The sequence below is a fragment of the Eptatretus burgeri genome, chromosome 7 (genome assembly GCF_056783735.1).
Source record: "Eptatretus burgeri isolate ZD-2024b chromosome 7, Ebu_testis_v1, whole genome shotgun sequence".
Taxonomy (NCBI): domain Eukaryota; kingdom Metazoa; phylum Chordata; class Myxini; order Myxiniformes; family Myxinidae; genus Eptatretus; species Eptatretus burgeri.
In genome coordinates this window covers 27,816,128-27,841,544 of record NC_140967.1, presented here as the reverse complement: position 1 = coordinate 27,841,544, position 25,417 = coordinate 27,816,128, and the positions used below count along the sequence as shown (strand labels likewise).

General features: G+C 48.7%; 1 protein-coding gene and 1 pseudogene across 1 annotated transcript in view; one reads left to right on the top strand and one right to left on the bottom strand.

Annotated features, from left to right (window-relative positions):
- EPRS1 (glutamyl-prolyl-tRNA synthetase 1) overlaps positions 1 to 25,417 on the top strand; it is a 125,931-nt gene that overhangs the window by 29,989 nt on the left and 70,525 nt on the right. Inside the window, exons 5-9 of the mRNA XM_085887809.1 lie at positions 600 to 763; positions 1,443 to 1,537; positions 6,623 to 6,749; positions 6,851 to 7,043; positions 7,500 to 7,671. Coding sequence (XP_085743935.1) covers positions 600 to 763; positions 1,443 to 1,537; positions 6,623 to 6,749; positions 6,851 to 7,043; positions 7,500 to 7,671 — 751 coding nt within the window. The remainder of the gene's footprint in view (positions 1 to 599; positions 764 to 1,442; positions 1,538 to 6,622; positions 6,750 to 6,850; positions 7,044 to 7,499; positions 7,672 to 25,417) is intronic.
- Positions 25,404 to 25,417, bottom strand: part of LOC147022883 (signal recognition particle RNA) — a 141-nt pseudogene continuing 127 nt past the window's right edge.

Here is a 25,417-nt window from a genome sequence, read left to right as displayed (position 1 = left end):
CATGACTCGTGCACGACTTTTTTTTAATTGATCGTTTTCCCCATGTCGATATTAAGTTTTTTATAGCTTCTACGAGCTGCAACGCCGAGAGTTGTACCACCACTTTCCGTTCACTGCCGCTTCCTTGCGCAATATGCAAGCAATATTGATCTGTGTACATGTCCTGCGTTCGTAGGTTCCATCGCAGCCGCTGCGGTAAAATTCAGTGCACGCTCCGAATTAAAATGATGCAAAATATGACTGGTTTTAAAACTAGCAAACCGCGCACACGACGAATCATATTCATGATTTAAGCTTCATTTTTGAAGATTGTTTTCATCTGTTTGCAAATTCGGACGGGAACTTTGTGGCGTCCTGAAGCCATGGTGTGCGAGAACAGAGCGATGCTCGCGATGTAGGTGGTAAAAGCCGGTGGCCATTTTGAAAATAAATACAGTAAATGACGAAAAAGGGCTTCATCCTTCATATTTTTGTTTTTTTAATCCGGATGATCGACTGGTATTTAAATAAAAATAAAAATTGGCCTTGATATGACATTTTGCACATTTTTACTTATTTTGGCACAAGGTATTATTTGAATGTGTTGTTGCCTGTTCTAGGGAACAACATGTGGCAGTCAGCACAGGAGAATGGCCAAGCACCACAACATGTTTGGCGGTGGTTCAATTTCCTTTCATCACTACCACATTTCCATGCCGTGTCCTCTCAATGGGGAAACAAGATTGCCTCCAGCCTTCCTGTGGGGCAAAGAAGTTGTGTTAAGGTGACGCTGCACTTATTGCTCCTAACCTCATTCTTCACTTTATTTTTTGGTCTTGACCTTAATATTTAGTTATCTCGTCTGTCATGTAAAAGTAGTCAAATTGATAATGCGTATTATTACCTCCACCACTGAATTATGTTTACATTCCTGTCTGTATGGTTTGTTTATCTGCTTTCAAAAAGTTATGAACAGATTTCGACTAAATTTGGTGGGTAGGCTATGTGTGTGTGACCAGGACAAATTGATTCGATTTTGGTGAAGATCCGAATCTGGATACGAGAATTTTTAAAAATAAATTTTTGCATGAATATTCACCATTGAGAGATGGGGCCGAAAACAATATATAGCATGATATTTCAAAAAATTGTTAACGAGTTATGACAAAACTAGATGGATGTTGGTTAGGCGACAAGAACAAGCTGATTAGATTTTGGTTGAGGCCTGGATTCAGATCCGACTTATCAGTGGAATACAAAACGTAAACTGTTCAGCCTGGCAGAGGTATGCACTCTACCAAGTGTTGTTCCAGTTAATTAGTACTTTATATATTGCATTTTGGTTTCTTGAGGGCAGTAGTTTGTTCAAGGAAGGATTTATCCATAATCGAAGACCGTGTCTGTCTGTCCCAAATAATCATGCCCCTTTATTTATTTGTTTATTCCCATCTTCCATCTTGTAGAGCAAAGAGAAGCAAGAAGATCGTGCAAAGTTTGTTGAACTACCTGGAGCTGAGATGGGCAAAGTGGTTGTTCGCTTCCCACCTGAGGCCAGCGGGTTAGACCATTTGGGGGGAAGGGATTGGGAGAGAGGGAAGGATTGTCGGGCAAGTTTATGGTGAAGGGTAAAATGTATAGTTGAAGGTGGCAAATATCGGCCATGAGTGACCTGCCTTAATTGTGGTCGGGCAAAGAAAGAAAAAAAAAAAAGGTTAAAATTCATGATTATTCCAAATTGTAGTTTTGTGTTTATTTCCCTGTGGTAATACAGTTAATTGCAAATGAGAAAATACTTTATCAAACAATTGACCCTAAAGCACAACTTAAGGAGTTAATTTTGTCGAACTGCATATTCTGTTGGCCCAAAGTGTGTGGTGTTCTAACATCTTTGGGCTCTATTCTAACCGAACAGATATCTCACTCTCTCTCAATCAGTACACTCGTCTCCACAAACATGCTCCTTCCGTCTCTCAGCACATCTCCCTTCTTCCCAACCCCTCAAATCTTGTACCTCCCCCTGCCCGATTCCTTCTTCTTTACCATCCCTCCACCAAGTCTCATTCTGCACCTTGGCTGTGCCTGCTCTCATCGTCTCCCCTCCCTCTCAAAGCTTCCCTCTTTACTCTCCCTCGCAAAGCAACCTTCACACTATCTCACCTTTCTCAAAAACTCCCCCTCACCCTTCTCCCTCAACTCTCCCCCTCACCCTTCTCCCTCAACTCTCCCCCTCACCCTTCTCCCTCGACTCTCGCCCCTCACCTTTCTCCCTCGACTCTCGCCCCTCACCTTTCTCCCTCGACTCTCGCCCCTCACCCTTCTCCCTCGACTCTCGCCCCTCACCCTTCTCCCTCGACTCTCGCCCCTCACCCTTCTCCCTCGACTCTCGCCCCTCACCCTTCTCCCTCGACTCTCGCCCCTCACCCTTCTCCCTCGACTCTCGCCCCTCACCCCTCTCCCTCGACTCTCGCCCTCACCCTTCTCCCTCGACTCTCGCCCCTCACCCTTCTCCCTCGACTCTCCCCCCTCTCCCTTCTCCCTCGCCTCTCGCCCCTCACCCTTCTCCCTCGACTCTCGCCCTCGCCCTTCTCCCCCGACTCTCGCCCTCACCCTTCTCCCTCGACTCTCGCCCCTCACCCTTCTCCCTCGACTCTCGCCCCTCACCCTTCTCCCTCGACTCTCGCCCCTCACCCTTCTCCCTCGACTCTCCCCCCCTCACCCTTCTCCCTCAACTCTCCCCCTCACCCTTCTCCCTCAACTCTCCCCCCTCACCCTTCTCCCTCCAATCTTCCCCCTCACTCCCCCTTCCCAAAGTCCCCCCCCCCGCTTCCATCCACAAAGGTGCCTCCTCCCCCTCTTTCACCTCATCACTCCACCTCCTCCAATCCAATCCAATCCAATGCTCACCACTGTCCCTCAACCCATCACCACAGAGCCTTTTCTCCTCCTCATCTGGGCCCCCTCCCCAAGCTCTTCTGCAATCCCCCACACTCTTTCAATAACTCTCTCTTTACCTTCCCCATTCCTCTGTCATCCTATCCTCCCCCTCCCCTCCCTTGCACCCAAAACCTCCTCCCCTTCCTCTTCATTAACAGTGTTGACCTCAAGCATCTGGGGCCTTCATTCAAACCTGACATCTTTCCATACAGGTTGCCACTGACAAACCAGACATCTGCTTAACAGAAACTTCCCTCCTTCAAGACACCTCTGACTCCCTAGTATCTCTCCCTGGTTACTCCCTCCTCCGGTATGACAGACCTGAGCCTTGTCCTGGTGGCGGAGTTGCTCTCTCCAAAGACTCCATTCCTCACTCACCATGCACGGCCCTCTCTCCCCCACACCCTCAGGAATACTTCTGGCTACGGCTTCCCCTCCACTCCCACCTCATGTTTATCTATGTTGTCCTGTCCACCAAACAGTGATGACTCGGTTAACATCTCGCTGCCCGAAAACATGGACCAACTTCTATCCTCTCATCTCAACTCTGTCCCTCATATGTGGTGACTTCAACTGTCGTCATGCCAGTTGGCTGGGTGTGGGTGCCTCTCTCTCCTGTCATGGCACTTCAGCAAAAGTCTTCTTTGACTCATTGGGACTGACACAATCTGTCAACTTCCTGACCCAGATCTCAACCAGCAGTACTCCATCTCTTCTGGATCTGATTTTGACAAATTTCCGTGGAAATATCCGCTGTTCTTCCTCCGCTCCAATTGGTTCATCTGACCACATGCTTGTCAAAGCGGACATCTCTCTGGCTGTTATTAGAGAACCGCCTCAGCACCGTCAAGTCTGGCATTTCACTCAGGCTGACTGGCAGGGACTTCAAGCAGCCATCAAACTTCCATACCAGTCTCCCATCTCTACTTCCTCCAACATCATCTCATTCTGGGAATTCTTTCATCGAAACTTGTTCTCTCATGCACAGATTTATCCCATCTTGTCTTCAGGTGTTCGACCCTTCCACCTGCCCATGGTACACTGAAGCTTGTGGCGAGGCAGTTGTCCTGAAACAACTTGCCTTCGTCTCATGGAAGGCTAATCCAACTGAAGGCAATCTCATTTCCTTCCACAAAGCTCGTAACAAGTGTGTGTCTGCCTTTGGGAGAGCCAGAAAACAACATCTTTCTAATCTCGTCTGAACTCTCAAACCTGTCTCCCTCTTCCAAATCCTGGAGGCATCTGTTTAAGTCTGTCGCTGGTGTATGTTCCCCTTCCATCCCCTTCCTTACCTCAAATTGCCGCACACCTGACATTGCACGTGAAAAGGCTGAATGCCTAAACTCGGTGTTTGCATCTAAATGTTGTGTCCGAAATCCATCGCTTTCTGTACCCACCTTGCCCAGTCGCACCCAGCTGTTCCTGGACTCTGTTCTTTTCTCCTGACAAGGTGGAGAATTTGCTGTCAAACCTCGACTCACATTCTGTAACCGGTCCAGACGGCATCAGCCCACGTGTCCTAAAAAACTGCTCTACTGCTCTTGCTCACCCTCTCTCTGTTCTATTCACCCTCTCATTTTTCTCAAGGTATCTGCCATCTGCTTGGAAATCAGCAAACATTACCGCTCTGCATAACAAAAGGTGCAAAAACGGATCCCTGCAACTGCAGACCAATCGGCCTTCTTCCAATCGTTGGCAAGGTTATGGAATTCATCATCGCTTCAGACGTTAAATCCTTCCTCTTTTCCAATGGCTTGATTTGCGATCATCAATTTGGATTCAGAACAGGTCATTCTACCTTGGATATGCTGTTTCTGCTCTCCCAACAATGGATGGAGCTCCTCAATGCCAGTCATGAAATCAGAGCCATCTCTCTCGACATATTGCATGCCTTCGATGTGGTCTGGCACCCTGCCCTGCTCAGCAAACTCTCTTCCTATGGTATCCAAGGACATCTCCACTTATGGCTTGCAGACTTCCTCTCCTGTCACAACCAACGTGTGGCCCTTAATGGAGTTCTCTCATCCCCTCTTCCTGTCCAGTCCAGGCTGGAGTTCCTCAAGGCAGTGTTCTGGGCCCTGTTCTTTTTCTGTTTTTCATCAATGATCTCTTCGACTCTCTGGAAAATCCTCTTTATCTCTTTGCTGATAACTCCACCCTCTGCCATACCATGTGTCATCCCTCAGATTGGCAAGCAGCAGCCTCTTCATTCTCTGCAGATCTGGATAAAATCACAAGCTGCTCCAACACGTACAACATGTCTTTCAACCCTGACAAATCTCACACTCTTACTATGTCTCTCCGAAAGGACTGTCTGGAAAATACCCCCTTCCACCTTCTCAACAATCCTCTTGAAGAAGTCCTTTCATTCATGCTTCTGGGTCTCTCTGTCTGCCATGATCTTTTCTGGGAAAGCCACATTTCCAAGCTGACCTCCAAAGCCAGTCGCCGAATGGGCATTCTCCCTCGTGCACAGTCCTTGCTTGGCTCACCTGAGCTCCTGACCACATACAAGCTTTCTTCCGCCAACTGATGGAATACTGCTCTCCACTCTGGGCTGGTGCTCCTGCCTCTCACCTTTCTTGGCTTCACGCTGTGGAAACCAAGGCACTTAGGATCATTGGTATCTCCCATGATGAGTCAGTGTTTGGGTCTCTCACTGCAAGCATGTCGGTGGTCTTTCTGTCTTCTACCGTGTCCTCTCCGGCCTCGCCACCTCCTACTCTGTGTGAGATATGTTCCCCCCAATATTTGCTCAGGGCACTCAAGGTCCACCAGCAACACCCTTCTGGTAAAACTACCAAAATCAAGAATCGCTGCTCACCTTCACCCTTTCATTCCTCTTTTTTTTTCCCCCCACCTTTGAAACAAACTCCCACACTCTCTTCAATCCCACTTTTCTCTCCTGTTCTTCAAAACAGCTGTTCACCACCATCTGTTGTCTTCCCCCATCCAAAGCCACGATCTTTTCTACCCCTGCTTATCCGTTCCAAACCCACCTCCTTCAAATTCCCTGCTTTCTTTCCTAAAAGTCCCTGTCATGCAAGGACCTGAAAGTCCCTGTAGTGTCCATTTTGCTTACCCTGTGTACCCCACCCCATCCCTCTACCTTCCACAGATCTCATGTCTCTGTTCCCCACTGCTTTTCCTTCCCTCTCCCACCCCTCTTGTCTCCTGCTCCCCTTGTACGTTCTGTGTCTTAGTTCTCATATGAGCCTCGACAGTGTCTACACAAATGAAACAAAACAAAAAACTGTAAGCATTTTAATATTCTAAAATTTCTTTATAGAACCTAATTTTGCTTCTTTGATTTTATTCCTGCAAGTTCCCTTGGTTCCTATTATTCCTCTTCTTTGTCACAGAGCATCATAGAAGAGTAAGGTATTTCTGAGGGAACATCTAAATTTTGCATACGCCAAATAACATGGGAATTTTATAAGCCCCCATCCCCTTTATGCACCACTTCCCTTCTTTCTACAATACTTCCAGCTGTTTTCTCCATTCCTTTGACACTTACTATCCTCCCTTCAGCTCCTCTTCACAATTAAGTTTCTAAATTTATAACAAGCATCCTTCCCAATACCCATTGCTTATATTATACAAATTTGTATATGGCCTCTTATTTGAATAGTGCGCATGTACACATTAATTATGATGCTGGCAATGCTGAGTCTCCACTATCCTGATGATTATACTGACACTGCTGTAGGTTTCTGCACATTGGCCATGCAAAGGCAGCCCTCTTGAATCAACATTACCAGCAGTTGTTCAAGGGTAAATTCATCATGCGCTTTGATGATACAAACCCTGCCAAAGAGAAGGAAGACTTTGAAAAAGTAAGAAAGTACTTTCTGCTCTCCCAGCACCAACATGCTCTGTTCTCAAGCTCATCCTTTTCACTCCTTTAATGTTGCATTGCCTCCCCTTTTTGACACAGGTGATCCTGGAGGATGTTGAAAGGCTAAATATAAAACCTGATGTCTTCAGTTACACATCTGACTATTTCTCTGTCATGTTGGAGATGGCTGAAAAGATGATCAGTGGTGGGAAAGCTTACGTGGATGACACACCAGCCGAGCAGATGAAACAGGAACGAGAGCAGCGGCAGGAATCGAAGAACAGGAATAACAGTAAGAAAAAAATGGATTTGGGGTGATCGGATATTATGAAGTGGAAATTCATGTACAGTTTTTATCTCCCGCCGCGTGGCGGAAGGGGGATATTGTTGTCACCCGGGTTGTCCGTCTGGCTGGCTGGGCGTCAACATTTATAGCTGTGAGTGCGATAACTCATAAACTGTTCGCCATATCTATTTGAAATTTGGGTCACACATGTACCACCTGAAAAGGAAGAACCCTATTGATTTTGGGTGTGGCCAGATCCAAGATGGCTGACTGGGGTGGCCATCTTGAAAAAAGTTTCAATGGTGTGGGATTCCCCATCTCTGATGGGTATATTTATATTAGTGTTTACTTGATATTATCTTGATTTGATAGGTTTATCTGCTGTATGAGTATGGTGCCATGGTTTTTATAAAATATTTTCAAGATGTTTTTTTTGTTGAACCTCTTTGTGGTGACTGCCAGGTGTAGAGCGTAACATGGCGATGTGGAATGAAATGAAGGCTGGCACAGAATATGGGCAAGCTTGCTGTCTGCGTTCGAAGATCGACATGTCATCCAACAATGGCTGCCTCAGAGATCCTACGCTGTACCGTTGCAAGAACGAGCCACACCCACGCACCAGCACACACTACAGGTGACCGTTGAACAAGTGGGGTAAACAATATTTTTCATGTATTGGTTAGAAAGACCAGGATACATTTCTGTACATTGTGGCAATATGAACACATTCTTGCTCTCAAGTTATGTGAGCCTTATTATATTAATGGGATTTTAAAAGTTTATTTATTTATTCTCCTTTTCAACAAATTTCAGGGTCAAAAACATGATTTCCATTACGATGGTCTCAGGAATCTTTCCCACCAGACCAGAGGGAGACTCCTCCCATCTAGACCATTGGGAGGGATGACGTATCAATAGAGAACGTCCAATCAGAATTGACTTTGTTGAAAGGTGTCTATTAGACTGTTCTTCATTATTACTCACTCACTTTGTGCGAATTTCACCTGAAGAGAGCACAACGAAAAGCTTTGTGGTTTTCTTTTTATGATAATATCCTTCAAAATGTCTCTGTTTATGTCTATATTAAAGTTTTGTGGTATCAAGCATCTTTTTAATAATACATTAGGTACTAAGTGTTATTGATGAAGGATCATTCTTTCATGGTTGGGGTGGGAGGTGAGGGGTGGCAGAAGTTTAATCACCGACATCTACATACATGCATACAAAGGTGTGTGTGTGTATATATATATATATATATATATATATATATATATATATATATATATATATATATATATATATATATATATATATATATATATATATATATATATATATATATATATATATATATATATATATATATATATATATTGTTGTGGTTACCAAATTCGCAAACCACCATTCAGGTCCCTTAGGTGAGGTATCTCGGCAAGTATATGTGTAGTTAGGCCCAAACCCGTTGTCTAGTGGGAATACATGTCATTTATGCGTGCTGCGACTCTTCAGGATAGCCGTTTTTCTTTTGCTATCTTTATTTTGGACCAACCGCCATGATTACCACCACAACCACAACATCAACCACCAACCACAACGCCGCTTCACCACAACCGCCACGACCTTCACGTCACACCTCGCAGCCGTCGCATCGCCACCGTTCTTGCGCCGCTGTGGGTACCGGTGTTGGACTCGTGCAGAGCGCGCGTCGAACAGCGTGTACAAAATCACGGATTTTGTGCTTCAAAAACGGATCAAAAACGACACACGCCCACTTTTTGCCGTCCAATCGGTGAGCGAGGGGCGATTTGGCCCCGCCTCCAGGGCGATCGATATATGCAAATGTGTGGATCAAAAAGCCTTCACGCCCACTTTTTCACGGGCCAATGGGGAGCGAGGTGAAAGGTCGAAGGGAGGGGGTCAAAGATGAGAGGGCGAAGTTACGGGGCGGATAAAAGGACCGTGTTCGTCAGTCAGAAAAGAGGAGAGTCCAACGGGGAGAGGAAGAGAGTCGAACGGAGAGTGGAGAGTGGAGAGTGGAGAGTCGGAGAGTCCAGAGGCGGAGAGTAGGAGAGTCGGAAGCAGAGGGTCAAGACTTCGCGGGCGGTGGAGCTGCTCGTCGTGTGCGTTGGAGTCGGAACGGAGGGGACGAGCTGTGGAAAGGCGGCGACACCAGACGAGGGGGTGCTCGCGTCGTGCAGGGAGCTGCACCCGAGGGAGGCCGACAGCGCGACCTGGCCGAGGTGGAGACGCACACCAGGGATAATAAAGATCCTCTATACCCCGAGCATCAGCAACCCCCTCCTGTTTCCCCCCGCGCTGAGATAGTGCGACCAAGGGGGCCCCCTTTCCCACCCCCTGCCAGGCACTGTCCGCGAGGCCCGCGGAGTGAGGCGCCATCGCCGCTCCGCGTCTCATCACCAGACGGGTAGGCGCGACCCGGTCTCGGCCTCAGGCCCGCCTCATCCTTGAGGGTATTCTTTTCCTTGGTTTTGGGTATGTGTTGTCGGCGCCGTCTGTGAGGTAGAATTGTATAAGTGTTGCCGTGTGCTCGGTAGTCGGTATTAGCTCTGCATTGTGTTTTCGCTTTTATATTTGCTTTTTGTGTAAATGGAATTGTGTTTTTTCTGTGTGCTTTTGGTGGAATTGAATATGTGTGCTTCCCGTGTGCCGCGAATAAATGTGCTTTGTGTTGAACTGTTTCCCGCTTAGCTTCGTCATTTCTCCCATTGAATCCTCATCTTGCTTCACGTAAGGGTTGATAGTGGGCTGAATACGCCCGATAATTAATCGAACCGTCGAGGTCGACGATAACACCGCTCGGTTATTCTGATAGTACGGAACGGGTCGCTAAGTGGCCCGTGTCCGAAGTCGACCTGCGGCGAGGTGCGATCGCCCGGTCTACCCTCCGCGTGGGTACTTAGGTAGGTCGAATTTGGCGAGGCAACCCTATCCCACGCGGGGGCTGATTGGCTCGATCGCGGTGAGACCGAGAAGGTCCACCCGTGACTGGTTCCCGGCGTTAGTCCGAGAGGGTCACGACTGGATTGTCCGTCCGGTGGGCGACGTGCCGCGCGATTCGGTTACGTGGCCGTCGGCACGCCGGCGGGCGCGAATACCGCAACACTGGTGTCAGGTCGTGCGATACAAATTCATCGCCCTCCTCGCGGCACTGGTATTGGAGAACGGGACAACGGGCTCTCCTGTCTCCAGCGAAATTCACGGGAATCGGTCCAGGGGTGAGAGAAGCGACCCCGATTCCCTCCAAATTACGAAGCGAGTTAAATTAACCCTTCACGAGAAGCAAGATGGGCGTCTCAAGGCGGCGGGAGCCGGGTGTATTAGAAATGGATGTAGAATGTGTAGGATCCATGGTCCAGGATGGAATCCCCGAGCAGGAAATGTTGATTGTGCAGGAACACGGACTCGCCCAACTGAACCCAGAGCCCGAAATGGGTGCGGCAGCGCGGCCGCGGTATGACACCTCCCCCCTCTCCACCAAAACCCTTCCCCAACCCTTGCCGAAACGGCTCAGCTGAGTGCATCCAACATGGCCCAGCTATAAAGCCATGCTGGCGGCAATGAACACCAAGATGAATGCGAAAATGATCGAAAAATGGATGCAAATACAAACGAAATGAAAGGCATGAACAAACAAATGATCGAAAAAATGGATGCGAATATGAAAAACGAAATGAAAGGCATGAACAAACAAATGATCGAAAAAATGGATGCGAATATGAAAAACGAAATGAAAGGCATGAACGAAAAGATGGATGCGAATACACAAAAATTGGATGCGAATACACAACAAATGAACGGAATGGAAACAAACATGAAGGAGGAAATGAAAAAGTTCCGGGGTGAGACGCAGAACATGGGCCGATGCCTGCAGGCGGGCATGAAGGCCGTGACAAAGGAAATAATAGTTGAGACAAGGGAGGTAAAGGGTGAAGAGTTGGCAGAGACACGGGAGATAGAAAAAATAGAGGAAAGACAACACGAGGAAGACGGGGTAAGTGACGCACACACACACACACGGAGATAGTGGAGGACAATGGGGGTGAGCTGGTGGACTGGGTAGAGACCCGGTGCGAGCACCTGGATGGCCTCCTCCAGGAACGAGGGGAGGGAGTATGCCCCCTTGAGGCGAGTCACGACCAGGTGAGTTCGGTCGTGCTTTGCGAGGTTGAGAGGACGGGTGCTGTGGACAGGTGCTTGGAGAGCTTGGGGGGTATAGAGGCCCCGGAGACCCTTGTGGGGACACAAATCCCCAGTGTGGTTGTCCCTGTGTGTGTGGTGCAAAATATGAGTGCGTCCCCGTGTGTGGAAGCGACCCCATGTGTGAGTGGTGTGGTGGCGATGGTGCCGGAGTACGTGCTTCCCAGCACGCCGTGTGTGGATGAGGAACGGAGTGTGAGTGAGGCACCGCGGGTTAGTGCCCCCGCGTGTGTGGGTGAGGCACCGTGTGTGGAAGAGACCGCGTGTGTGAGTGTCGCCGTGTGTATGAGTGAGGCACCGCGCGTGAGTTCCCCCGCGTGTGTGAGTGAGGCACGGAGTGTGGATGAGGCACCGCGGGTGAGTGCCCCCGCACGCGTGAGTGAACGGCCGTATGCAAGGGAGACCGTGTGTGTGAGAGAGCGGTATGTGAGGGAGATGTCGGTTGGCATGCGGGAGCACGCAGCCGCGTCTCCCGGTGTGAATGTGATGGAGTGGACTGTGTGCGTCGTAACACGCAGGTATGCGTGTGTGGAATGGAGACGGAGACGGCGACAGAGGAGAGAAAGCCGAGTAGCGGCTGTAGCTGTTTCGAGGACCGTGCCGGGTTCACCCAGCAGTGAGCACGCGGTTCGTGCTGTGCAACGCACGAGACCACCACGTGCTCGCTTGCGAGAGTGAAGTCCCGGTCCGGAAACGCACGCGGTGGATTTGCCGATCCCGCGGACGGACAAAGTTTAGGCAGGTAAATGGATTTGGACCGGACGGGTTCTCCACGCGATCGTGTGTGTTAAGCTCCAACGGGCAAAGCACATGTGTTCGCGTGGGGAACCCCTCGAGACGTGGGGCTTGTTTTTTTCTGCGCACGGTGACGTCATGGCTGCACGTGGGGTTGGAATCCGGCAGGAGGGGTATCTCTGCCGGATGGTACCGTCCAAGGAGGGACGAGGAACACGTGCAGCTGCATGACGTCACGGGCAGGTGCAAAGTGCGCGAGCTCTGAGTTGCCGCGCTGGCGCTGCGCATGTAAAGAAAAAAAAAAAAAAAAAAAGAACAAGCCTCACTTTCGGGTGCACAGGATTCCTGGGCAAGGGGTGAAAGACCCCCTTACCTGGGCACAGGATGGAAACTAGTTAGGGGGAAGGGTTAGCTTAGTTAGACCGACTCCATGGGGCAGGGGTAAGTCCTCATGGAGTCCTTGGAATGGATTAGGTAGAGGGATTGTAGCCAGATTTAGGTTGGGAAATAAAATGAGTTGGGAGACAGTGACAGACTTTGGATGTGTAGAGGGGACGTAGTTTAGCTACGTAGTGTTAAAAGGAACGTGCTACTAGTTTAAGGGACGACGTGGGAGCACGAGTTAGTTAGGGGAGGTAGTTAGAAGGATGGCAGAGTTCAGTGGTGAGTGTGTTGAAGAGTTGTGGGTTGTGAGGTGAGTACGTGTACTTGTTGAGTGAGTGAGGCCAGCGGGTCTGTGTGAGTGGAGCGAATGGGGACTGCATGGTGCGATGAGTGATTGGGGGGAGGAGTGACTCCCGCCCAAGGGACCCCGGGGTCAGTATAAAGTGAGTTAGCTGGGTTAGTCAAATTGAAAAATGGAGGTCGTTTTGTTGTTGGTGGGAAAGTAGGCTCGAGACCCATTTGGAGGGGTGCAGGAGCCCTGTTGACTGGCTTGGGAGCGTGGCTGCGAAAGGTGAGTATCGCTGAGTGGGTACCCCGGGCACCAGGCTAGTCGGTCGCGGTGGGCCCATGGGGGGCCGGGATAGAGTAGTGGGCACGGGTGCGCCTGCTTGGTGCGGGGGCCCGGGGCGCCATTAGCCGCGTGGGCAGTGTTGTGGGCACGGGTGACCCTCGGAAAGGGGCCCGGGAGGCCGGCCTGCCACGTGTGCGTTTCAGGGGAGGTGCCATGGGGGGCACTCCCGGTGTTAGGGAGCTGGTAGGCTCGGAGGCAGTGTAGTGCCCGGGGGTGCCATAGCGGGAGATTCGGCAGAGGGTCGTGCCTGCCAAAGGGAGCCACGTGTCCCAGCCAGGAGACCGTGTGAGGGCACGGAGAGAAAATTTGGGGGCGAGGCCCGAAATTGTGAGGACACCAACACAGGCGACGGGAATCTGGGTTGTTAGAACCAATAGTTTAAGCGAGAGGCGCTTGTTGAAAGCCCAGGGGTAGTTTAACTGTTAAATGGATAGGGTAGATTAGGAGATGTACCCCTCCGCACCATCCATCCCCTCGCTCTCGTTGTGGGCCGCTGGACCCACTTTGGGTTAGATCGCCGAACTCTGGGGAGGCCATTCTGAGGCTTCGTTGGGCCTCGACACAGGACGTTAGCTCTCCCTTATTCCCCTCCGGGAAGGGAACGTAGGGGTTGGGAGTAGGCTAGGTGACAGGATAGGTTAGCCGAACAAGGACAATAAAGGGGGTTAGGGGACGATTTATAGGGGGGAAGTAAAAATAAAAACAACAAAAAAATAAGTTGGGGCTAAATTGGGGTTTGACAAATTAAGGGAGTGGGTATGTACAGTGACAGGCAAAGGCGATAGGTGGGAGGGAGACAGGTAGGTAGGTCCGAGCCCGCCTTCCAAGTGGCCAGCACCACCGCACTCCCTCCACCAACTTCCACTGACGGCAAAAGCTGGCCAGCTTCATCTGCTGGCTGTGTGCTGCAAGGCCTGTGCCGGCCAGTTCATCTGCTGGCTGTTTTTCTTCAAGGCCTGTGCCGGCCAGTTCATCTGCCGGCTGTGTTTGCCTGCAGCGGTCTTCTTCTGCGGGCTGAGTTTGCCTGCTCACCTTTGCCATGCCATGCCCACTGCCCATGTTCACCAGCCCCGTTCAATTTTTGCTTTGCCCCCCCTGTTCATTTCCATGTGCGCCAGGATCAAGGCAACAGTTTGCAAGCTGCGAGAACTGCCCTGTTGGCAGCTACAACACGGGCCTGCAGTGGCAGCCCGTGCACCGTGTTTTGCGTCCATCCATTCATCCATTCATTCGTTGTGCTCATTGCGTGTGCCACTTGAGCTGGCACGGAGACTACGTTTGTGCAGCCCATGCACCGTTGTGGTTCACTGCGTTCAGTTCAAGGGAAGGCCTTGGACTGCGTGTGAGCAGCCAGCCACGTTCCTGTCACCTGCATTGTTTTGAGCCAGAGACTGCATGCGAGCAGCCTGGCTCCCTGCTAACTGCTTTTCTTTTGCAGAGTTCAGTGATCCTGGGCCATGGTTTAGTGTAAAATTTGTAAGTTAAGGTTAAGATGTACTGTAAATATGAGTGCGCCCCCGGCATGTCTGTCTAGCGCCGGCAATTTTATTTAAGTCGTCCGTGTGAGTGAGTTTGTTTAGGTAGTTACGCAGCCCTCAGGTTATTTATTTTGGGGACACGAATACCATGAATGTCGCACTCAGGGATCCGTAGGTAAAATGTACTAGGGGAAAACTACACATGATGGCACACGAAAATTTGACGACTCGGGACGAGTCTGTAAAAAGGGGAGGGGGTCGTGTTGTGGTTACCAAATTCGCAAACCACCATTCAGGTCCCTTAGGTGAGGTATCTCGGCAAGTATATGTGTAGTTAGGCCCAAACCCGTTGTCTAGTGGGAATACATGTCATTTATGCGTGCTGCGACTCTTCAGGATAGCCGTTTTTCTTTTGCTATCTTTATTTTGGACCAACCGCCATGATTACCACCACAACCACAACATCAACCACCAACCACAACGCCGCTTCACCACAACCGCCACGACCTTCACGTCACACCTCGCAGCCGTCGTATCGCCACCGTTCTTGCGCCGCTGTGGGTACCGGTGTTGGACTCGTGCAGAGCGCGCGTCGAACAGCGTGTACAAAATCACGGATTTTGTGCTTCAAAAACGGATCAAAAACTACACACGCCCACTTTTTGCCGTCCAATCGGTGAGCGAGGGGCGATTTGGCCCCGCCTCCAGGGCGATCGATATATGCAAATGTGTGGATCAAAAAGCCTTCACGCCCACTTTTTCTCGGGCCAATGGGGAGCGAGGTGAAAGGTCGAAGGGAGGGGGTCAAAGATGAGAGGGCGAAGTTACGGGGCGGATAAAAGGACCGTGTTCGTCAGTCAGAAAAGAGGAGAGTCCAACGGGGAGAGGAAGAGAGTCGAACGGAGAGTGGAGAGTGGAGAGTCGGAGAGTCCAGAGGCGGAGAGTAGGAGAGTCGGAAGCAGAGGGTCAAGACTTCGCGGGCGGTGGAGCTGCTCGTCGTGTGCGTTGGAGTCGGAACGGAGGGGACGAGCTGTGGAAAGGCGGCGACACCAGACGAGGGGGTGCTCGCGTCGTGCAGGGAGCTGCACCCGAGGGAGGCCGACAGCGCGACCTGGCCGAGGTGGAGACGCACACCAGGGATAATAAAGATCCTCTATACCCCGAGCATCAGCAACCCCCTCCTGTTTCCCCCCGCGCTGAGATAGTGCGACCAAGGGGGCCCCTTTCCCACCCCCTACCAGACACCCTCCGCGAGGCCCGCGGGTTGGGGCGCCATCGCCGCTCCGCGTCTCATCACCAGACGGGTAGGCGCGACCCGGTCTCGGCCTCAGGCCCGCCTCATCCTTGAGGGTATTCTTTTCCTTGGTTTTGGGTATGTGTTGTCGGCGCCATCTGTGAGGTAGAATTGTATAAGTGTTGCCGTGTGCTCGGTAGTCGGTATTAGCTCTGCATTGTGTTTTCGCTTTTATATTTGCTTTTTGTGTAAATGGAATTGTGTTTTTTCTGTGTGCTTTTGGTGGAATTGAATATGTGTGCTTCCCGTGTGCCGCGAATAAATGTGCTTTGTGTTGAACTGTTTCCCGCTTCGCTTCGTCATTTCTCCCATTGAATCCTCATCTTGCTTCACGTAAAGGGTTGATAGTGGGCTGAACACGCCCGATAATTAATCGAACCGTCGAGGTCGACGATAACACCGCTCGGTTATTCTGATAGTACGGAACGGGTCGCTTAAGTGGCCCGTGTCCGAAGTCGACCTGCGGCGAGGTGCGATCGCCCGGTCTGCCTCCGCGTGGGTACTTAGGTAGGTCGAATTTGGCGAGCAACCCTATCCCACGCGGGGCTGATTGGCTCGATCGCGGTGAGACCGAAAGGTCCGCCCGTGACTGGTTCCCGGCGTTAGTCCGAGAGGGTCACGACTGGATTGTCCGTCCGGTGGGCGACGTGCCGCGATTCGAGTTACGTGGCCGTCGGCACGCCGGCAGGCGCGAATACCGCAACAATATATATATATATATATATATATATATATATATATATATATATATATATATATATATATATATATATATATATATATATATATATATATATATATATATATATATATATATATATATATATATATATATATATATATATATATATATATATATATATATATATGTTGTTGCGGGGTCGGGTGAGAAGACCACTAGGTGGCGGAAACCTACGTCGATTCCCACCAGACTCCCCGGAATTGTAGGCTGTCGCTCACTGATAATTCCATGACGCGGCGGGTCACTTAACCGACCGTGGACGCCAATAACTCAACCGAGGGTCCTCCTGTTTAGAATCAGGTTACCTAAGTAACCACCGGGGAATCACGCCCTCAGTACTCCTTGTCCGAACCGGATCACTCTACCAACTACCGACTACCTTTCCGGATCAGATGCAGTCGAGCGGCACTGCGAAGGATGTACCGGCTAAAGAGGATGGATTGTTGGGAATAAAGACCTGGCTAAACCTGGATTCGAACCATGCTGGATCAATGGAGGAAAAGACAAAGGCGAGCTGGGAACATTTCTATAATTATTATTTATTTTCATTAAGTGAGGAAAAGCATGTGGCACAACAAAAGGTTTATTGGGGATGTAATGCAGGGAAAGATGAGAGGTGTGGGGTGCGACAATTATGCAAGCAACTTACAAAAGCAGACACAGTGCAGACTAAGACGCGAGATTTATAAAAGCAACAATCACAACAATAAAAGATCTTGTACATGCTTATCAAACGAACAGGCGCCAACACACTCAGACACACACTCAGACAAAATAAACCCAATGAAAGGCAAAGTACTTTTGCAGCCAGGGAGGGAGGGAGTTGAGGTCACAGTTCTTGGTACCTGAGCGTTTCGGGGGAAGGGATGCTCCGTGGTGTGGCACCCGACAAAAGCTGTGCAGTTCCGTCCACAGCCACACGTATGGTAATCGTGTCTGCAGCAGGAGCTTGAGTGGAGGAGTGCGGAGTCCAAAATGGCGAGAGTTGAGGGGTAGCAGGACCAGACAAGAGGCTTGGTCGAGGTCGTGTCAGTGGGGCCCACTAGGCTGGCCGTCGAGGTGAGACGTAAGCAGAGCCAAGCAGCCATAACACCTTTGCAACAACTCCTTCAATTCCCTTTCGCACTTCTCCTTCCAAGGCCTCCCACAACAACAACAACAACAACAACAACAACAACCTTCCCATCCAACGACAACCTTCCCATTCACCTCAATACCTTCGCATCCAACAACTCCGACCGACTTCTTCCTTTCCATCCACCCCAACTTCTCCCCAATTCTGAGAATTGCTCCATACTTTATAGGTCACGGAGCTCGGGGAGGAGCCATGGCGAAACCGACGTCATCGTCCGATCCGAGCATCCCGATTGGACCGGGCCTTCATGTGGTCCGCCTTTCTGGGCGGTGTTTCGGCCAGACGCTAGTTTGGCCCGCCCACGCCGCGCCTTTTTGGGTTTGGAAAGGTGGATGCCGATGCGGCTTCCATAGCGAACGTCGGGATTTTGCCTCTGAAAACGAGACTCCGGATACAGCGGGTAGACGGTGGTACGCTGTGGTCAGCGAAACGAGAGTAGCAAGCGAGATGAATTTACCTCAGAAAATGGAAGGAATAAAATAAAAGGGGAAAAATGATTTATTAATCCTAACTAATAGCCCATCACAACGCACTCCCTGTTGTTCCGCTAGACAAAAGGTAAGGATCTATCTGCACGTATATTAATGGAATAACTGACTCAGGACAACTGTATGTTGTATGCATACGGTTCCGAGAACCGTAACTATATATATATATATATATGTACAGTCATGCGCCACTTAACGACGGGGTTACGTTCTGAGAAATGCGTCATTAACCGACGTTGTCGTTGTGCGAACATCATATTTTTTTTTTTTTCGTTTTCGCACATCGTACTTACACATATCTAGACACCAAGGCTATACAGTGTAGCCTATTGCTCCTCGGATACAAACCTGTACAGCATGTTACTGCACTGAATACAGTCATGCGCCGCTTAACGACGTTCCGGGCAACGACGGATCGCATATAGGACGGATTGCCAGCTCTGAAAAAAAAAAAATGAAAAAAAATTTAACTGTAAATTTCCTATCGCCGAGTGATGTAGCCTCGTATAAAAATAGCACATACAATTATGTACACTATACAGTACATAATACCTCATAATGATAAACGACAGTGTGGCCCTGTTATAATGCGATTGTTGAGGTCCATAAAATGTCATCGCAAAAAAAAAACAGGATCATGCTAAATCGGGATTCAAGGAAATCGGCTTTCAAACTGAACCAGTGTTTGCACGTTTACCTTCTCGCAAGTAAATTACCTTTTGAATTGAAGAATTCCGCGAATAAATCGTTGTTCTTAGTCGACATTAAAACATAATTTATTTTTGGTGAAGCTTTTTATGTTGTTAAAACAATCGCACTGTTCTGAAAATATATCACACAATTGACAGGTGCTCGTTTCTTCATTTATAAATTATAACATCGATGCAATGATTACGTATTTATAAAATCCAAACGCTAATTATTCATCTTTCTATAATTGATGCGAGAGGAGATTGTTAGCTGCTGCTAACAACACCGATGGCCGTCATGAACAGCACAAAGGTAAATCTAATGTGTCTTCGTCTCTCTTGAATGTGTGTTACAATTGCCGACAGTATTCAGTACAGTAACATGCTGTACAGGCTTGTATTCGAGGAACAATAGGCTGTACCATATAGCCTAGGTGTCTCGGTTTGTGTAAGTACGATGTTCGAAAACGAAAACGAAAAAAAAAATGATGTTCGCACAACGAAGTCGCTTAACGACGCGTTTCTCAGAACGTAATCCCGTCGTTCAGTGGCGCATGACTGTACTGTCGGCAATTGTAACATACATCCAAGAGAGACGGAAGACACGTTAGTTTTACCTTTGTGCTGTTCATAACGGACATCAATGTTGTTAGCAGCAGCTTGCAATCTCCTCTCCTATCGATTATATTATTACAGAAAGGTGAATAAATAGCGTTTGGATTTTATAAATACGTAATCATTGCATTGATGTTATAATTTATAAATGAAGAAACGAGCACCTGTCAATTGTGTGATATTTTCGGAACAGTGCGATTGTTTTAACAACATAAAAAGCTTTACTAAAAATAAATGTGTTTTAATTTCGACCAACAACATCGATTTATTTGCGGAATTCTTCAATTCAAAGGCAATTTACTTGCTAGAAGGTAAACATGCAAACATTTGTTCAGTTTGAAAGCCGATTTCCTTGAATTCCAATTTAGCATGACCCTGCTCTTTTCGCGATGACATTTTACGGACCTCAACGATCGCATTATAACGGGGCCACACTGTCGTTTATTATCATTATGAAGTATTATGTACTGTACAGTGTACATAATTGTATGTGCTATTTTTATACGACTGGCAGCGCTACGTCGGCTACATCACTTGGTGATAGGAATTTTCCAGCTCCATTATAATGGAGCTGGCAGATCCGTCGTATATGCGATCACCATCGTAAATGCGATTGTGGGACCACCGTCGTATATGCGATCCGTCGTTGCCTGAAACGTCGTTATGCGGCGCATGACTGTATGTATGTATGTATGTATGTATATATATATATGTATATATATATATATATTGTTGCGGTATTCGCGCCCGCCGGCGTGCTGACGGCCACGTAACTCGAATCGCGGCACGTCGCCCACCGGACGGACAATCCAGTCGTGACCCTCTCGGACTAACGCCGGGAACCAGTCACGGGTGGACCTTTCGGTCTCACCGCGATCGAGCCAATCAGCCCCCGCGTGGGATAGGGTTGCTCGCCAAATTCGACCTACCTAAGTACCCACGCGGAGGGTAGACCGGGCGATCGCACCTCGCCGCAGGTCGACTTCGGACACGGGCCACTTAAGCGACCCGTTCCGTACTATCAGAATAACCGAGCGGTGTTATCGTCGACCTCGACGGTTCGATTAATTATCGGGCGTATTCAGCCCACTACCAACCCTTTACGTGAAGCAAGATGAGGATTCAATGGAGGAAAAGACGAAGCGAAGCGGGAGAACAGTTCAACAATAAAGCACATTTATTCGCGGCACACGGGAAGCACACAAATACAATTCCACCAAAAGCACACAAAAAAAAGAAAACACAATTCCATTTACACAAAAAGCAAATATAAAAGCGAAAACAATGCAGAGCTAATACCGACTACCGAGCACACGGCAACACTTATACAATTCTACTTCACAGACGGCGCCGACAACACATACCCAAAACCAAGGAAAAGAAATACCCTCAAGAATGAGGCGGGCCTGAGGCCGAGACCGGGTCGCGCCTACCAGTCTGGTGATGAGACGCGGAGCGGCGATGGCGCCTCACTCCGCGGGCCTCGCGGACAGTGCCTGGCAGGGGGTGGGAAAGGGGGCCCCCTTGGTCGCACTATCTCAGCGCGGGGGGAAACAGGAGGGGGTTGCTGATGCTCGGGGTATAGAGGATCTTTATTATCCCTGGTGTGCGTCTCCACCTCGGCCAGGTCGCGCTGCCGGCCTTCCTCGGGCGTGCAGCTCCCGGCACCGTCGCGAGCACCCCCTCGTCTGCCTTCGCCGCTGCCGCCTCTCCGCCTCTGGACTCTCCGACTCTGGACTCCTCTTTGGGCTCTCCTCGTTGGACTCTCCGATCGACTCTCCCCTTCGCGACTCTCTTCAGCTTCTCCAGCTACTGCAGGCTTCGGGCTCCAGACTTCCACACTCTTCTCTCCACCGTTCCGACTCCTTCTCGTTCTGCTGACTGACGAACACCGTCCTTTTATCCGCCCCGTAGCTTCCCTTTTGACCCCCTCCCTTTGACCTTTCACCTCGCTCCCCATTGGCCCGAGAAAAAGTGGGCGTGAAGGCTTTTTGATCCACAAATTTGCATATATCGATCGTTCTGGAGGCGGGGCCAAATCGCCCCTCGCTCACCGATTGGACGGCAAAAAGTGGGCGTGTGTCGTTTTTGATCCGTTTTTGAAGCACAAAATCCGTGATTTTGTACACGCTGTTCGACGCGCGCTCTGCACGAATCCAACACCGGTACCCACAGCGGGGCAAGAACGGTGGCGATGCTACGGTTGCGAGGTGTGACGTGAAGGTCGTGGCGGTTGTGGTGAAGCGGTGGTTGTGGTCGGTGGTTGATGTTGTGGTTGTGATCATGGCGGTTGGTCCAAAATAAAGATAGTAAAAGAAAAACGGCTATCCTGAAGAGTCGCAGCACGCATGAATAACATTTATTCCCACTAGACAACGGGTTTGGGCCTAACTACACATGCACTTACCGAGATACCTCACCTAAGGGACCTGAATGGTGGTTTGCGAATTTGGTAACCACAACACTATATATATATATATATATATATATATATATATATATATATATATATATATATATATATATATATATATATGTATATATGTATATATATATATATATTGTTACGGTTCTCGGTACCGAATGCAAACAAACATACAGTTGTCCTGAAGTCAGTTATTCCGTGAAGTATATGTGAAGATAGATCCCTACCATGTGTGCAGTGGGAAGACACTGGGGTGCGTTGCGATGGTTTATAATCATTTCTCCCCTTTCATTTTCAACCTCAGTACCTTCCTCTTGCTCTCCAAGGCAAAATCTTTGTGCAGTACCTTTTCGGCGAATCCAGACACTCGTGGAGTGGGCGGGCTTCCCAGTATGGGCAAAACCCCGCCCAGAAAGGGCAGACCCATGGAAGCCCCGTCCAATCAGGGAGGACAGTGACGTCAGCTTCACCAAGGCCCCTCCCCGCTGAGGGAGATCTATAAATTACGAAGCAACCATGGGAGTGAGGAGCGTTGGAGTGAAGACAGTTCGCGGCTGGTAGCGAAAGAAAGGAGGAAGGTCGTAGAGTGGTTGCGCTCTTTGGGGGTCGTTCGTTTTGAGTCAGAGAGCTGGGAAGACCTTGACCCGACCTTGACCGGGTCTCTCATTGGGTCCTGTCTGCAGCCCTGATCCCTGCCTTGGACTCCGCTCTACTCGACCCGGGCTCCTTCGCAGACACGGTCTCCACGTGTGTTGCCGTGGACCGAGCCGCACGACCATTGACATGTGCCGCACCGCAGAGCATCCCTTCCCTCCAACGTTCAGGTACCCAAAAGAACTACAACCTCAGCTCACCTCCCTCTCTGGCTGCGGGGGGGTCCTTTGCCATACATCTGGGTTTATTTTCATCTGAGTGTGTGGCGCCGTCTTTAAGTAGAATTGCATAAGTGTTTTTATTTGATCATTGTAAATCTTGCCTGTTTTATTCCCGTGTAAGTCTGCTCTGTGTCCTTCTTTTGGAAGTTGATTGTAAATAAATTATTGAAGAAATGTTCCCAGTTCGTTTTTGTCTTTTCCTTCATTGATCCAGCATGGTTCAGATCTGAGTTTAGCCGGGTCTTTATCCCCGATAATATAATCTGTTCATTCTTGCCGGTACGTTCTTGGCAGGTCCGCTCGGCTGCATCCGAACTGGAAAGGTAGTTGGTAGAGTGATCCGGTTCGAGCATGGCGTACTGAGGGCATGAATCCCCGGTAGACGACACCGCGTGGTTTATTAGGTAAATTGATTCTTGACAAAAAGACCCTACGCTACGCGGTGGAGGTATTGGCGTCCACGGTCGGTTAAGCGACCCGCCGCGTCACGTAATTATCCGTGAGCGACGGCCTACAATTCCGGGAGTCTGGGGGGAGACGACGTAGCTTTCCCCACCTAGTGGTCTTCTCACCCGACCCCTGACCCGCAACTATATATACAGTAAGTCCTCGCTTTTCGCAAGGGTTGCGTTCCTGGAAAACCTTATGATAAGCGAAACTGTGTTAAACAAAACATATTTTCCCATAGAAACCAATGTGTTAAAGGGGGGATGTATTTTTGGCTCGGAATTTTTTGGACATAAACACAAATAAACAACACGCACTCCTCGAGTCGTGGAGACTTACCCCGAGGCTGGAGGAACAGAGTTGATTGCGGTGGACAAGTCACACTTGCGGAGTGGCAGAATCGTCCCCCTCTTCACCAGCAGGAACGGTCTCTTGGCAGCTGGTTGAAGGAGCATCCTGGATGGTGGATGGAGTTTGTGCTGCATCTTTTGGCTTGAAAAATGCATGGAGAGTGGGCTGGATGGCTTTCTTTTTCTTTGCTGCATAACGTTCCTTGTAGCAACAAAGGGCATCATTAACAACACGGCTAAAATCAGTGCTCCTTTCAAGATTTGGATCTTGCTCGATAACAAATTCTGTGGCACTTTCAAACGAGCTGAGGATTTGGCTGAGGTTTTTCATGGTGAGATGCTCGGATGAAGGTGTCACAGCATCTTCTTCTTCCTCAAGAGCCCACTGCTGTTCCAACTCCATAAGATCTTCATTGCTTAAGGGTTCTGCATGAGACTCCAGTAAGTCATCCACGTCCTCTTCGTCAACCTCTTCAAACCAACCTCCTGTGCCAGGTCTACAATTTGACTTGTAATCAACGGAACATCAGCAAACCCCGTGAAATTGTGGACACACTCGGACCACACTTTCTTTCGCACAGCGTTCATTGTGGAGGCACTCACCTCCGCCCATGAATCCTTAATGTTTTCCAAAACCATTTTTATGTTGTATGTTCGCCAAAACTCCTTGATTGATAGCTTGTCCTTATCAGTTTTTTTGATAAGCTGCAGCATGGTATGTTTAACATAATAGGCTTTAAAAGCAGCAATAACTCTCTGATCCATAGGCTGTAAAAGTGAGGTAGTATTTGGTGGTAAAAATACTACCTGCACGTTTTCACACCAGTCTTCCATTTGCTGAGGATGGGCAGGAGCATTGTCTACAAGCAGCAAAGATTTGTTGTCAATGTTGTTCTCCTTGGAGATACTTCTCAACATGATTGGAGAAGTAATTGATCACGTAATCGTGGGTCAATGCCCAAACAAACTACGCGCTTTTTCTTGTATCACAGCAAGAGATAAAGGCATGCGACGTTTAGTTTGATCTTCTATCCACACACATAATAAATGCTTCATGTTGTGCATAGCACCATCTCTCATTCTCGTTAGTGTCGTTGCACTCGAACTGGTCGCAATCTGTGATATTTTCTTTATCTTTGCCGAACTTTGAACGATCGAATGTACAGTCGATGCAGCGATTGCTGCGCGCGGCCGATTTCCGTTATCCCTTCACCTCGTTCATGTCTTTTAATTATATCCAATTTCACCTTCAATGTGACAGCCTTTCGTTGTCGCTTGAAACGAGGTGTGCTCGGCAAAAGACTTGCGGGTCGCTTGGGATTCATACTGGAAGGTATGCAGGCGAGCGTGAAGAGAATATGTACAGTACAGCATACAGTACATGCGCAGTAAAGTGAAAGTGTGTTTATGCGCATCCTGTGTGATTGTTGTTTTTTGCAGGCAGTTTGAAACTTTTTTTGCGTTTTTCCTTGCAATGACATTACGATAGGCATAAAATGTTTGCGATAATTGAAAAATTGGTCATTAAAACTAAATTACGAATAATCGAAACTACGATATGCGAACTTCCGGTTAGCGAGGACTTACTGTACATGCACACACATATATATATATATATATATATATATATATATATATATATATATATATATATATATATATATATATATATATATATATATATATATATATATATATATATATATATATATATATATGTGTTGTTGTTCGTCTTTCGGCTGCTCCCGTTAGGGGTCGCCACAGCGAATCATCTGTTATGATCCACATACTGATTTGGCACAGGTTTTACGCCGGATGCCCTTCCTGACGCAACCCTGGTCGCCTCTTACGACACAGGGATAAGGGTTGGGTTT